This window comes from Phacochoerus africanus, chromosome 2 (assembly GCF_016906955.1).
Source record: "Phacochoerus africanus isolate WHEZ1 chromosome 2, ROS_Pafr_v1, whole genome shotgun sequence".
NCBI lineage: Eukaryota > Metazoa > Chordata > Mammalia > Artiodactyla > Suidae > Phacochoerus > Phacochoerus africanus.
The window spans coordinates 1,653,330-1,667,948 of record NC_062545.1 but is presented as its reverse complement, the minus strand read 5'-3'; the positions used below and the strand labels follow the sequence as shown (position 1 = coordinate 1,667,948).

The window sequence follows — 14,619 nt, the reverse complement described above, 5'->3', positions numbered from 1 at the left end:
TGGTGCCTGTGCGGTGCACCTGACCTCTGCCTCGTGTGTTTGTGCAGAGGAAGGGCTTGGGTGAATGGACCGCTCACGTCTGAAGACACCATGGAAGAGGGAGGTTAAAACTTAGGCTGCGGTTTGTTGCGTGACTTTGGTTTATAGGTGGTAAGTTATTTGTGTTAAGAAAATGAACTACTTAAAAGGAGTTAAGTTCAACTTGATTGATTCAAAGCTTGATTAAATTATTTTATGATTAAAAAGGACATCTTTAAAGTATATTTATCAAAATTTAGTCGAGTATATCAATCTTACCTAAATATTTAGTTTTCAGCTCATCACTCTATACAGTGATTTGTTACAGGAACGTTGGAATAATTTCCTTTTAAAAATACAGCTTCAAGAAAGTGAATAGCGGTGACTCTTTTAGTTGTTTAAAAAAAATCATGCGTGCTATTTGAGTTCTCAATATTTGAAGACAGAATTTTTCTAAAGGTCTGTTCAATACTTCTTTTTCTCTTCTTCTTTTTTTTTTTTTCCTTTATCTTTTTTAAGGCTGCACCCTCAGCATATGAAAGTTCCCAGGCTAGGGGTTGAATCAGAGCTGCACTGCCAGCCTACGCCACAGCCACAGCAACACCAGATCCTTAATCCACTGAGCGAGGCCAGGGATTGAACCCGCGTCCTCATGGATACTAGTCAGGTTCATTAACCACTGCACCATGATGGGAACCCCAGTCCTTTATTTCTTGTAGTTGGAATGTTTATCACTCATTTAGTCTATTTTAGGATAACCCTGGTAGAAATTACTAAAATGTATAACATACATTTTTCTTTTAGCTTTATTTATAAAAATACAATAGTTAAGTTTTATATGCTCCACAAACTTTTAATGATAAATTTCAGCTCAGCCCAGTATATTAGTTTGTATTGAGAGAAACCTTTTTCTTCATCCGTAATAATTAGCAGGTGGTTGAATAGCACGCGGCAGAACCGTGCCGAGCACAGATGCCAGAGAACGCCTGCCGTCGGGATCTGTACGACAGCTCACCCGTTTCTGATGGCACATGTTAAAAGATCTTGTTGCTGCCTTTTTTCCCTCACAGTGAGAATTCTCGACTGGCTGCCGAGGTTTACAAAGACATGCCCGAAACTAGCTTTACCCGAACAATCTCCAACCCCGAGGTGGTCATGAAGCGAAGGCGGCAGCAAAAACTGGAAAAGAGGATGCAGGAGTTTCGGAGCTCAGACGGGCGCCCTGATTCCGGTACAAACGCAGGGTTGTTTCTCTGTTACGTGGGCTGGAAAGGTTTTTACTTGATAATGTTTTTTATGTAGGTGCGAGGCCGTGCTCAAGGCGAGTCAGTGGGTGGCCCAGCCTCTTAGCAGCAAGTGTATATACTCTCTGTGTCTGGTACAGAATCAGTTATGCCTTGAGTGTGTTGAGGTGTGTATTTTTCCCTGGTATGGCTCTCTTTGAAAAAATTCTAGAATATTTCAGATATATGCAAAAGAAGAAAAAAAGCTGCAGTGACTTTCCAGTGTGTTTGTTACCGAGCCTCCATAATTAAAAATAGTGTTAGACTCCTACATCTATCGCTCTCGTTCCCAGACGGTATTTTTGAATCAGATTTCAACTTGCTCATTATTTCATCCATAAATATTTTGATATATTTTCCTGAAAGGTAACAAGTCTTAAAAAGCAAAACTAGAACTCAAACTAACCATAGTACTGTTACCACATAGAAAAGAATTGACAGTAATTCCTTAAAAATCATCAAAATACCTAGTCATTGTTCAGATTTTCCTAATTGCCTCAGGTAATTCCTTTATTTGACTCAGGATCCATATAAAACCCAAATATTGCAGTTGGCTTGATATGTCTTTTTATGTCTATCTGTCTGTCTGCTTTTTTTTTTTTAGAGCTACACCCATGCCATGTGGAGGTTCCCAAGCCAGGGGTCAAATCGGAGCTACAGCCGCTGGCCTGCACCACAGCCGCAGCAACTCGGGATCTGAGGCAGGTCTGTGACCCACCCTACAGCTCACTGCAACACTGGATCCTGAGCCCATTGATCGGGGCCAGGGATCGACCCTGTGTCCTCATGGATGCCAGTCGGGTTCGTTACTTACTGCTGCGCCACGGCGGGAACCCCATGTCTTCCCTTCTGAGACCCCCTTTCCGCTCCTTGAGTTTCCGCTCGGTTTGCTTATTTGTTGCTTTCTTGTAAAACCCTAGGTTGAATGTCACATAGGTTTCGTGGCTGCATCCTGTTGTGCTGTTTATCCCTTGGTTTCTCTATCTTGATTTCTCTATCTCCTTGGTTAAATACAGGTTTAAGGGTTTGGGTGGGGGCAGGGGCAGTGGGACAGAAATACTTACCTTAGTATCATCCACAGGTGAGCAGTGGCTTGTAAGATTTTAAATAAAGTCATGCCTGTGAGACCGCTCAGTGTTTTCCCACCTGTAGCAGTTACTGTCCTTAGGGGTTCTGGAATTGTCACTTTGAGCCAGCCGGGGGTCGTTGCAGCTGCCGCCGTGTCTGCTGTGGCCCCAGTGACCTGGGAGCACTTCGCCATAGGACAGGCTGTCCAGGCTCACCTGCCACCCCCCACCCCCACGCCACCCCCCGCTAGGGCTCAGCTCCTTCCCTCAGGAGCCCTGTTCCTTTCGCTGGGATGAGGCTGGGAGGCTCCTTGTCCCCGGTTGGTCTTGGGGTCCAAGCCTGCCTGGTGGACGGAGCTTAGGATGTACCTGGTTTTCTTTACTGCTGGGATTTTAGAACATCTGGGTGTCTTTTCTCTTATAAAATCCTTCCCTCCTAAGAACAGGGGTACCATGTTTCTCTTGTTTTTTCCCCTGCGGGGCGTTGTCTTTTCACCAAAGCGCAGCTGATGTACAGGGTGGCCCCAGTTTCCGCCGTGTGGCAGGAGACCCAGGCTCACGGTCACGCCGTCTTTTCTCGTACTGTCTTTCCTCATGGTTTGTTTGTTTGCTTTTCTTGATAATACATAGTTATAACATCAAAATAAAAGTAATGCTGTTTGTTTGTTTTGTTTTGTTTTTTGTCTTTTTAGGGCTGCACCCACGGCATATGGAGGTTCCCACGCTAGGGGTCCAATCCGAGCTGTAGCTGCCGGCCTGCACCACAGCCCCAGCCACGCAGATCCGAGCCGCATCTGCGACCCACACCGCAGCTGACGGCAACGCCGGATCCTTAACCCACGGAGCGAGGCCAGGGATCAAACCCGCAACCTCATGGTTCCTAGTTGGATTCGTTTCCGTTGCGCCACGACGGGGACTCCAGCAATGCTGTTATTAATAACAGGATGATATTGAAGGCATTTTAGCCCTTTTGTGAAATCTCTGCGGTGTCTTGAAATCACACCGTCGATTCCTGTGCAGGTGATATGAACCCGCAATGAATTACGCTTCGGTTACTGCTTTTAGTTTACTCTTGATGTTGGAGATGTGTTTCTGTAAAACTTAGTGTTGTTTAGTAGTTTCTTATTAAAATCTACAAAGCAAGGTATATTTAGAGAAGTCCAGCCCTTGTCCCTGTAAATCCCTTTACTTAAGTGAAAACATCCTGTGCCCCCTCCTGCTGTGATTTTTCTAGTTAGCGCATATCCTGGGGATTAATACAGGTTGTAAAGAGATGTTAAAACATACGACTTTACTATTTGATCTATAAATTGGTTTCGTATGGTTTTAGATACTTGATATAAAACTATTATTTGTACTTAACCTGTAACTGTATTCAGCAAGTCAACTATTTCTTACAAAGTTACAAGTTAGATATGGTTGTGCGTGCTAGAAAATAATAGCATCGTCATGTGAGTTTCGAGAGATCGGCGCATTGGACGGCTGGGTCAGCCCGGATGCGTCGTCAGCTCCGCAGCTCTGCTGCCGTGTTCCCTTCGGGGCTTCAGCCCCCGGGCGTCATCCTCCACACCTGGTACCTACCCAGAGTCTTGGTGCTTGAAATGTCGGGACCGGCAGCTTTTCTCGGAAGCCGAGTTTGGAGCGCTTTTGGCTGGCAAGGATTTGCTTAATCGTGGGCCCATTCTCTTGATCCAAGCCTGAGTCAAAGGGTTTTCGTGCCCGGGTCCTTTGTGTACCTGTCCCCTGAAACGTTTCTGTGGCGGCAGCTTAGATCCCTCCCCGGGGGAGCAGTGCTCACACCTGAGTCTGACTCGAGGGGGACGGTGTCCTTCGCTGTCGCGTGAGTGGCCTTCTTACGTCGTCGCCATCCCTGAGGTCGTCCGGGCACCGTGGTTCTTCCCCGCACGGTCCCTCGGTTCTGCCTTCGTGACCGCATCGCGCTGGCCCCTCTCGTGTGAGCTTGCCCAGAGCATTAGCTTTCCCCGCAGGGGCGCCGTGGGGGGCCGCCCGGAGAGCATCGCCTGGTTACCTTGGGCCTCGGCGCCTTCGCACCTGAGGCTCGATCACTCGCTTCGCGGGCGTGGTAGTTATCGGTGATGCGAAACTGGGGCCCTGAGAGGCTCATTGGGTCCGTAAATAGTTTCCTAGGCGACCTTCGAGACCCGCATGGTGTCTGTCTGTGCGTGTCCTGTCTCGTTCAGTCGGGGTGTGAAGTGACCCGGGAGAGATGCCCGGAAAGAGAAAAGTAGGAGGAAGGAGAGGGCACCTCTCAGTGTAGTAAAGGCTCTGGAAGCGACGGGGCTGCTCAGGCACCTGCCGCGTGCTGGCCACGTTCCAGGCCCCGGGCAGGAGTTGGAGGTGACTCCTCAGGGACTCCAAGGAGTGTTCAAGCATGGGCTCGGGGGTGCGTGCGTCGGGTGAAGGTGGCTGGCTTAGAGTGTCTGTCTTCATGAGTAACTTCATAAAATAGTCCATAGAAATAGCATCTTAACGTGGATGCGGATGCAGCATCTGTATGTGTTGTTGAGACGAGACAGGAAACCTTGCGTGTGTCACTTCAGGCTCTGCTCCCCGAGAGCCGTGTCTGTTTTCTTCTGCCATTGGGGGTACCCGATGGGAACATTTGATGTGGTGTGTTAATAAACTGCTGGAGGAGTTGTAAGCTAGGGCTCTAGAGAGCTTAGCATTTGGCCCGAGCCTCAAACCTGCAGCAGTGACTCTGAGAGCAGAACAGCGGGTAGCTTTGAGGGGTTGCGACTGGAAGCCGCCGGCCCTGGTGAGAGGCCTGTGTAGCCGTGGAAGGACGCAGTCCCTGAGCTCGCTCGTGGGCAGTGGGCCCTGCGGAGAGAAAGGAGCGAGGAGCTGCCCAGCGAGAGAACGTCGGCGTTTCCCGAGGGCGAGGCCCTGGGGAGGAGCCGCGTGGATGCCGGTCGGTGGAGGAAGGGGCGCCTGGAGACGAAGGCGGGCCCCCCCCTGTGTCTTGGCAGGGGCGCCCGTGGCCCAGGACGTCCTCAGGCCGCCGGCTCCGGGACTGGGGTGCCAGCGAGGGTGTCAAGGGGAGAGACCGTCTCGAGCAGGGAGTCGCCTGTTCTTGGAGCAGCGGCGCCGCGCTCTGCTGCGCTGCGCGGGGGAGCGGTGTCCTGCGGTAGGAAGCGTGCGGGGGGTGGTACAGAGACGGACAGACGGCGGGAGACCCGGCGGCCCCGGGAGAAAGCGGCGCTTGCGGGTGAGAGGGGGTGCTCTTCTCTGCCGATGGCCGTCGGCAGGAGCGCTGTTTGTGGCCAGTGCTACGGCAGTCGGATGCAGGAAGTTCCAGTGGTTTGGGGGCTTCTTTCGTCAATAACGTGGGAAAGCACGTCCCGTAAGCGGCGGTAGCTGTCTGCACAGCTCGTGGGTTGGTAAGCGTGCGGTCCTGTGTGGGTGGGTTCCCTGAGAGGAGCAGCCGAGTCTCTCCTTTTGCTGCCTTGTGAGCCCGAGGATTGGTGCCCACGTTCTGAGGACAGACTTAGAGCAGCCTGACTCTCTTCACAGCTCATCAGACGTCGTCACAGGCTCTGGTCCTGGGCTTCGGAACGTGCTTTTGCTACCACTCAGGGCTGTTTGCTTGGCGATGCCTCCCAGGGGCACCTGACCCCACGGTGCCCTCGGGGTCAGCCTGGCACCTCCGTCGTTTGGCGGGAGGTCTGGCAGCAGCGGGTCCTGGGCCGCGGGCTCTGGGGCTGCGTTATGGTTGGGGTCCTTGTGCACCGTGAACCGCACTGCCTTCATCTTCCAAATGGACTGGTGACCCCCCCCCGGATTTGAGAGTGAGGCGTGTGCTTATACGGACAGGTTTAGTCTGTGGCAGGGGCTTCAGTATTAGCTTCTCTTTTCTCTCTCCTTCCTTGGAAAATGGAGAGGGACGCGCTTCTGCCACGGTGACACTAGGGCGTCCCGCTTTCAGGCTAAAACCCTCTAAAACTAGCCTGTCCGTGTGTTGTTTGGTTTGGTTTGGGCTTTGGTCAAGTGCCTCAGCACTCAGTCAAGTTTGAGACAGCAGATGTTCTGCAGCGCGCAGCTGGCGGGAGGGACTCGCGTCCAGCTGCGAGGTGCACTTGGCCGCGCGCGAGAGGAGGCGCTTTCCAGCTGCCTCGCCAGGCCGCGCGTCTTTTGGAAGAGGTGCCGCCCCGGGTCTCCTCACCCGTGCAGACCGTACGCGCTGGCTTTTTAAGGCGAGCGTGGCTGACTTCCAGTATTGTCTCAGTCTCGGGTGGATGGCAGCGTGAGTGGATGCTCCTAGAGATTGTATTCCCTCTGAAAGTGTCACCCAGCAGTGGCTGTGCTGCCCGGTTGCCTCTGCCTGGTACGTCGGCGTTTGGGTCCTTCAGCCTTTCCCTCCGCTCGTCCTCGCCTCCCTCCTCCCTCCTCCCTCCGCCAACCCCTCGCTTGTTTGCTGGGTCTGTGAGTCTCTTCCTTTTTTCGTGTGTACGCTTGTGTGTTTTAGTGTTCAGATTCCACATGGCAAGTGGAAGCACACAGTGTTGGGCTGCTTCTGTCCGCCCTGCGTCACCAAGTGTGGTCACCTCTGGGTCCATCCGTGTCGTTGCAGGCGGCGGGACTTTGTGCTTTGTAGGGCTGAGCGCTGGCCCGGGGCCCGCGTGAGTGCGCGCTGCCTCTGTGCCGGCTCGTCTGCGGAGGGCGCCTGGTTGCTTCCACTTGTTGGGTCTGCAGATAATGTTACTGTGGACATTGCGGTGCAAGACTGTTTTCAAACTCCTGTTTTAGGTGGTTTTCAGATGTATACCCAAAAATGGAATGGCTGGATCATGTGATCATTTTATTTCTAGTTTTTCGAGAAACCTGCATACTTTTCATAGTGACTGCACCAGTGCATACTCCCTCAAGCAGTGTGCAAGTGTTACCTTTTTTTCCGTTCCTCATCAGCATTTTTATTTGTAGTTTTTGACGATGCCATTCTGACTGGTGTGAAGTAACAGCTCCTTGTGGTTCTGATTTGCGTTTCTCTAATGAGTGGCAGTGTTGGACATCTTTTCCTGTGCCTCTTAGCCGCCTGTGTGTCTTCTTTGGAAAAATGTCTATTCAATTCTTCTGCCTGTTTTCTTAGTTTTTTTTTTTTTAATTGCAGCGTTTTTATTTTTTTCCATTGTAACTGGTTTACAGTGTTCTGTTGTTTCTGCTGTACAGCAAGATGACCCAGTCACACATACATATGTGTGTTCTTTTTTCTCACGTTATCATGCTCCATCATAAGTGACCACATATATAATTCCCAGTGCTACACCGCAGGATCTCATTGTTTATCCATTCCAGAGGCGATAGTTTGCATCTATTAACCCCAAATTCCCAATCCATCCCACTCCCACCCCCTCCCTCTTGGCAACCACAGTTCCTTTCTCCAAGTCCATGATTTTCTTTTCTGTGGAAAGGTTCATTCACGCCGCATATTAGGTTACAGTTGTAAGTGGTATCGTATGGTATTTGTCTTTCTCTTTCTGACTTACTTCACTTGGTGTGAGAGTCTCTAGTTCCCTCCATGTGGCTGCAAATGGCATTATGCCATTCTTTTTTATGGCTGAGTAGTATTCCACCATGTGTGTGTATAGCACATGTTCTTAATCCGTGTTCCTCTGCCGATGAACGTTCAGGTTGTTTCCACGTCTCGGCTAATGTGACTAGTGCTGCAGTGAACATGCAGGTGCATGTGTCTTTTTCAAGGAAAGTTTTGCCCGGGTGTATGATACATGACCTAGAGTGGGATGGCTGGGTCATGTGGTAGATCCGTATGTAGTTTTCTGAGTCGCCTCCATTCTGTTCTCCACAGTGCTTGTACTAATTTACATTCCCACCAGCAGTGCAGAAGGGTTCCTTTTTCTCCACACCCCCTCCACCATTTGGTATTTGTGGATTTATTAAGGATGGCCATTCTGACTGGTGAGAGGTGGTATGTCAAGGTAGTTTTGATTTGCATTTCTCTCATAATCAGGGATGTTGAGCATTTTTTTCATGTGCCTGTTGGCCCTCTGTACATCTTTGGAGAAATGTCTATTCAGGTCTTTTGCCCATATTTCAATTGGGTTGTGGGCTTTTTTGCTGTTGAGTTGTATAAGTCGTTTGTGTACTTTAGAGATTAAACCCTTGTCAGTTGTCATTTGAAACTGCTTACTCCCATTCTGTAAGTTGTCTTTTTGTTTTGTTTTGTTTTTTTATGGTTTCCTTTGCTGTGCAAAAGCTTGTCTGTTTGTTTAGGTCCCATTGCTTTATTTTTGCTTTTATTTCTGCTGCCCTGGGAGGCTGACCTGAGAAAACGTTTGGAAGGCTGATGCCAGAGATAAGCCCACGCTTTGTCCTCCATCTTGTCTGGAAAAAGTGATTGGATGTTTTCTGCCACTTGGGCTGGAATGGCCTACAAATGTCTGGCAAGTCCACCTGGCCTCCCGCTTCATTCAGGGCCTGTGTTTCCTTATGGATTTTCTGTCCGGATGGTCTGTCCATGGCTGTAAGTGGGGTGTTAAAGTCCCCGCTATTGTTGTGTTATTGCCGAGTTGTCCTTTTAAGGTTGTTCGCAGTTGCCTTATGTCTTGTGGGGATCCTGTGATGGGTGTGTAGATATTGAAAATTGTTGTATCTTCTTGTTGGATTGATCCTTTGATTATTAGGTAGTGTCCTTCCTTGTCTCTTAAAATATTCTTCATTTTAAGATCTATTTTGTCTGATAAGAGTACTGCTACTCCGGCTTTCTTTTGATCCCCGTTTTCGTGGAATATTTTCTTCCATCCTCTCACTTTCGCTTTGCATGTGTCCCTAGAAGTGAAGTGCGTCTCTTGAAGACAGCATGTATATGGGTCTTATTTTTCTATCCATTCAGCCGGTCTCTGTCTTTCGGTTGGGGCGTTTAGTTCATTAACATTTAAGGTAATTATTGGTATGTATGTTCTTATTGCCATTTTATTAATTGCTTTGGATTTATTTTTGTTGCTCTTTTTTCTTCTCTTGTTCTCTCTTCTTGTGGTTTGATGACTATCTTTAGTGTTGTAGTTGAGTTGATTTTTCTTACTTGTTTGTGTATCGACTGTAGATTTTTGGTTTGCAGTTACTCTGAAGTGTTGATGTAAGAGTCTATGTGTATGAGATTGTTTTAAGTTGTTGGTCTCTTAATTGCAAGTGCATCTCCAGTGTCCTGCATTTGTATCTTCTTCTCACGATTTCTGATTTTGGTGGCATAATTGTGCATGGATGATTTTGTATCTTTACTGTATATATACCTTTACTGGTGAGCCTTGTCATTTGTGGTATTTTTGTTTCTGGTTGTGGCCTTTTCTTTTCTGCCTAGAGAAGTTCCTTTAGTATTTGTTGTAAAGGTGGTTTAGTGTTGCTGAATTCTCTTAGCTTTTGCTTATGTGTAAAGCTTTTGATTTCTCCTTCAAATCTGAATGAGAGCTTTGCTGGGTAGAGTCATCTTGGTTGGAGGTTTTTTTCCTTTGATCACATGAAGTATATCATGCCACTCCCTTCTCTCCTGCAGAGGTTCTGCTGAAAAATCTGCCGATAACCTTGTTGGGGTTCCCTTGTATGTTACTTGTTTCTTTTCCCCAGCTGCTTTCAAGATTTTCTCTTTGTCTTTAATTTTGGTCAGTTTGATTAATATGTGTCTCGGGGTGTTCCTCCTTGGGTTTATTGTATATGGTACTCATTGTGCTTCCTGGATTTGAGTGAGTGGCTCCTTTCCCATGTTAGGGAAGTTTTCGGCTATTATCTCTTCAAGTGTTTTTTTCTGTCCCCTTCTCTCTCCCTTCTCCTTCTGGCGCCCCTATAATACGGATGTTGGTGCGTTTCACATTGTCCCAGAGTTCCCTGAGACTCTCTTCATTTGTTTTCAATCTTTTTTCTCTTTTCTGTTCTGCATCCGTGGTTTCTGCTAGTCTGTCCTCCACCTCGCTTATTCGTTCTTCTGCCTCCTGAATTCTGCTGTTGGCTGCTTCTAGTGAGTTTTTTATTTCAGTTATTGTATTCTGCATCTCTTCTTGCTTAAGTTTTATATCTTGTATCTCTTTGCTCAGTAAATTATCCATCTTTGCCCCCAGTTTATTTTCAATGTCTTGCATCGTCTTTAGCATCAGCAGTTTAAAGTCTTTTTCCTGGATGCTGAGAGTCTCCTGATCACTTAGCTGTTTTTCTGGGGTTTTTCTTTCTCCTTTAGCTGAGTTATAGTTCTCTGCCTCTTCATTTTTATAGGTTTGTGGTGTGGTGACTTTTTTTTATAGATAATAGAGTTGTAGCCTCTCTTACTTCTGGTGTTTGCCTCCCTTTGTGGCTGAAGTTGGTACAGGGGCTTGCCGTAGGCTTCCTGATGGGAGGGGCTGATGCCTGCCCACTGGTAGGTGGGGCTGATGCCTATCCCTCTGCTAGGCGGGGCTCTGTCTCTGGGTGAGATCAGAGGTGGTTGTATGCCTGGGGTGGAGGGGGTCTTTACTGAGGGCGGGGCTGTGACCCCACCTGGACTGCTGCTTGGTCTGGGGCTTCTCGGTGCTGACGGGTGTCAACCAGATTCTCCCGGAACAGCCCCCTCCGGAGAAAGGCACGCTGCCAAATACTCCTAAGCGCTTTGCTTCCAGTGCCCTTCCCCCACAATAAGCCACATTCATCCCTTGTTTTCCCAGGAGGTCCTCCAAGAACTGTAGTTAGGTCTGACCCAGGTTCCTATGCAGCCTTTGCTTTGCCCTGGGACCCAGGGCATGTGAAAGTCTGCGCATGCCTTTTAAGAATGGGGTCTGCGTTTCCCCCAGTCCTGGGGAGCTCTTGTGCACAAGCCCCACTGGGGCCTTCAATGCCAGATGCTCCAGGGGCTCTTTCTCCCGGTGCCAGATCTCCAGGTGTGGGGACTCGACGTGGGGCTCAGACCTCTCACTCCTGTAGGTGAGTCTCTGTGATGCAGTTACTTTCCAGTCTGTAGGCTGTCCGCCCGGGAGGTATGGGGTTGGTTATACTGAGTAGTCGCCCCTCCTACCTCTAGAGGTGGCCTCCTCTTTGTCTTCTGGAGTGGGATATCTTTTGAAGGTTTCTGGTCCCTTTGGTTGTGGATGTGCTCAGCGTTTGGTTGTAATTTTGATGTTTTTAGGAGAGAAGTTGAGCTCCAGTCCTCTGTTCCACCACCTCAATCCGATCTCAGATTCGAATCCTCTTCTTTCATCTTAATTGGGTTGTTCTTTTGGCATCGAGTTGCGTGAACATTGTGTGTTTGGGATGTTAACCACTTACCAGTTCTGTCATTAGCAGCTGCGTTCTCCCATTCAGCAGGTTGTCTTTTTCTTGTTTGTTTCCTTTACTGTGTAATATCCCTTAAGTTTAGTTAGGTTCTGCTTGTTTATTTTTACTTTTGTTTCATTTGCAAAAAATATTATTAATATGATAATAGCATAATATAATAATATTAATAATATCCTTAACCCACCGAGTGAGGCCAGGGGTCGAACCCACAACCTCAGGGTTCCCGGTCGAATTGGTTCTGCTGCGCCGCGACGGGAACTCCTAATTCCATTCTTCCGCGTGTCGTTGTCCTGTTTTCCAAGCACCGCTTGTTGAAGAGAAGGGTCTTTTCTGCAGTTTGTATTCACGCCTTCTCTGTCGTAGATGAACTGGCCGTGAGAGATGTGTGTGTGGGTTTATTTCTGGGCTCTCCGTGCCGTTCCATTGATTCGTGTGTCTGTGGGGGGTGTGTGTGTACCAGTACCATGGTGTTTCGATCACTGTGGCTCTGTAGTGCAGTCTGGGATTAGGGAGCATGATACCTCCAGCTTTATACTTTTTCTCAAGACGGCTTTGGCAGTTTGGGGTCTTTTATGTTCCACATTAAATTTAGGGTTATTTCCTCTAGTTTTGTGAAAAGTGTTCCGGGTCTTTTTTGGATAGAGATTGCGTTAAATCTGTTGATTGCTTTGGGTGGTGTCAGCATTTTAATAACATTAATTCTGCCAGTCCAAGAACACAGGATATCTTTCTGTTTCTTTGTATCATCTTCAATTTCCCTACACAGTTTTACAGTTTTCAGAGTTCAGGTCTTTCACCTCCTTGGTTTAGTATTTCACAGTATTTTATTCTTTTTGATGTGATTATAAATGGAATTTTTTTTTTTTTTTGCTTGCTTTCTCTGATAGTCCATTACTACTGTATAGTAAAGCAGCAGATTTCTGCATATGAATATTATATCCTGCGGCTTTACTGAATTTGGCCGTGACAGTTTTACCTCTTTCCTTTCAATTTAGTGCCTTTTTCTTGTCTGATTGCTGTGGCTAGGACCTTGAATGCAGTGTTAAATAGAAGTGGGAATGGGCATCCCTGTCTCATTCCTCATTTTGGAGGCAGTGCTTTCAGCTTTTCACTGTGGAGCGTAATGTTAGCTGTGGGTTTTTGCCATTAAAGGCCTTTATGATGTTGTGATGTGTTCCCTCTGTTCTGACTTGGATGTGAGTTTGTGTTGTGAATGATGAATTTTGTCACATGACAAAATTCTGACATATTGACATGATGTGGTATTTATCTTGCCTTTTGTTGATGTGGGGTATTGCATTGATTGATTTGTGACGAACGAAACCTCCTTGCGTCCCTGAAATAAATTTCACGCAATCATGGTATGTGATCCTTTTGGCATGTCGTTAGATTTGGTTTGCTGATGCTTTGCTGAGGATTTTTACAGCTACTTGTCAAAGGTAATTTTTTTATAGTATCTTTGCCTGGTTTTCTTTTCTGTGTCATAGCGGCTTCATAGAATGCACTTGGGAGTGGTCCATCCTCTCAGGGTTTTGGAAGAGTTCGAGAAGGATAGGAATCAGTGCTTCTTCATGTGTTTGGTAAAATTCTCCTGGGATGCTGTCTGGTCCTGGACTTTTGTTTGATGGGAGTTTTCTAAATTATAGAGTTAATTTCACTACTAGCGATAGGTCTATTCACATGGCCTGTTTCTTCCTGATTCAGTCTTGGCAGTTTTTATGTTCCTAGAAGTTTGTCCGTTTCTTCAAGGTTGTCCAGTTTGTTAACGTGGGACTCTTCATAGAATTCTCTTAGTGTTGTTTTGCTTCTCTGGGGTGTTAGCCGTTATTTCTCTTATTTTTTATTTTATTTGTGTTGTCTCTCCTCTTGTTGAGCCTTGCTAAAGGTTTAACAATTTTGTTTGTCTTTTGAAAAAAAACAGCTCTTGGTTTCATTAATTTTCCTGTTGTTTTAGGTATCTAATTTATTCGTTTTCTCTCTGATCTATTATTTCCTTCCTTCTGCTGACTTGGAACTTTGTTCTTTTCCTGCCTCCTTTAGATGGTGTCTTAGGTTGTGTATTTCTGATCTTTGCTGTTTCTTGGGGTAGCCCTGTACTATAAACTTCCCTCTTAAAACTGCCTTGGTTGCACCCCATTGATTTTGGAAAGCTGTGTTTCCATTTCCATTTGTCTTGAGATATTTTCTGATTTCCTCTGATTTCTTTTCATTGATCCATTGATGTTTGTAGTAGCATGTTGTTTAGAGTCCATGTGTTTGTGCTTTTCCTGTTGTTCTTGCTGTAACTGATTTCTGCTTTCGCACGTAAATAAGTGTTTGATGTGATGTCTGTCCTCTCAGATTTGCTGCGTCTTGTTTCGTGGCCCAGCTGTGCTCTGTCCTGGAGAATGTTCCGTGTGCACTTGAAAAGCATGTGTACTCTGCTGCTTTTAGGGGGACTGTCCTGTAGATAGAGCTGTTAAGTCCAGCTAATCTGTTTTGTCGTTTAAGGCCAGTGTTGCCTTATAGATTTTCTTGCTGGACAATTTCTGATGTTAGTGGGTGTAAAATTCTACTATTGTTGTATTATTGTCAACTCCTCCCATTATTAAAGTCTTTAAATACTTGCTTTATATGTTTAGGTGTTCGCGTATGGGGTGCCTGTATGTTCATAAGTGTATTACCTGCGATCATTATATAACGCCTTTCCTTGTCTTTTGTTACAGAGTTCGTTTTAAAGTCTATTTTTGTCTGTTAGTATTGCTATCCCTATGTTCTTGTCATTTCTGTTTGCATGAAATACCTTTTTTTTTAGGGCCACACTTGAGGCATATAGAAGTTCCTGGGCTGGGCCCAGTGAGTGGCTGAGGGGCTCGCTCCCCAGTGGGTCCCCCCCGGGGGACGGGTCCCCACCTGTCATTCTCCTGCCTTCCTGCGCGTTTCCCGTGGCGCTTTCTCAATGGTCCTCAGTGAGAAGCTGCGTATGTCACGTGCAGGTGGAGTTTGAC

At 47.1% G+C, this 14,619-nt stretch overlaps 1 protein-coding gene across 8 annotated transcripts in view; it reads left to right on the top strand.

The window, feature by feature from the left end:
* AFDN (afadin, adherens junction formation factor) overlaps positions 1 to 14,619 on the top strand; it is a 129,024-nt gene that overhangs the window by 41,805 nt on the left and 72,600 nt on the right. For all 8 annotated transcript variants that reach the window (XM_047769737.1, XM_047769732.1, XM_047769736.1 and 5 more), the window contains exon 5: positions 1,089 to 1,249. In XM_047769737.1, the coding sequence (XP_047625693.1) occupies positions 1,089 to 1,249 (161 nt within the window). The remainder of the gene's footprint in view (positions 1 to 1,088; positions 1,250 to 14,619) is intronic.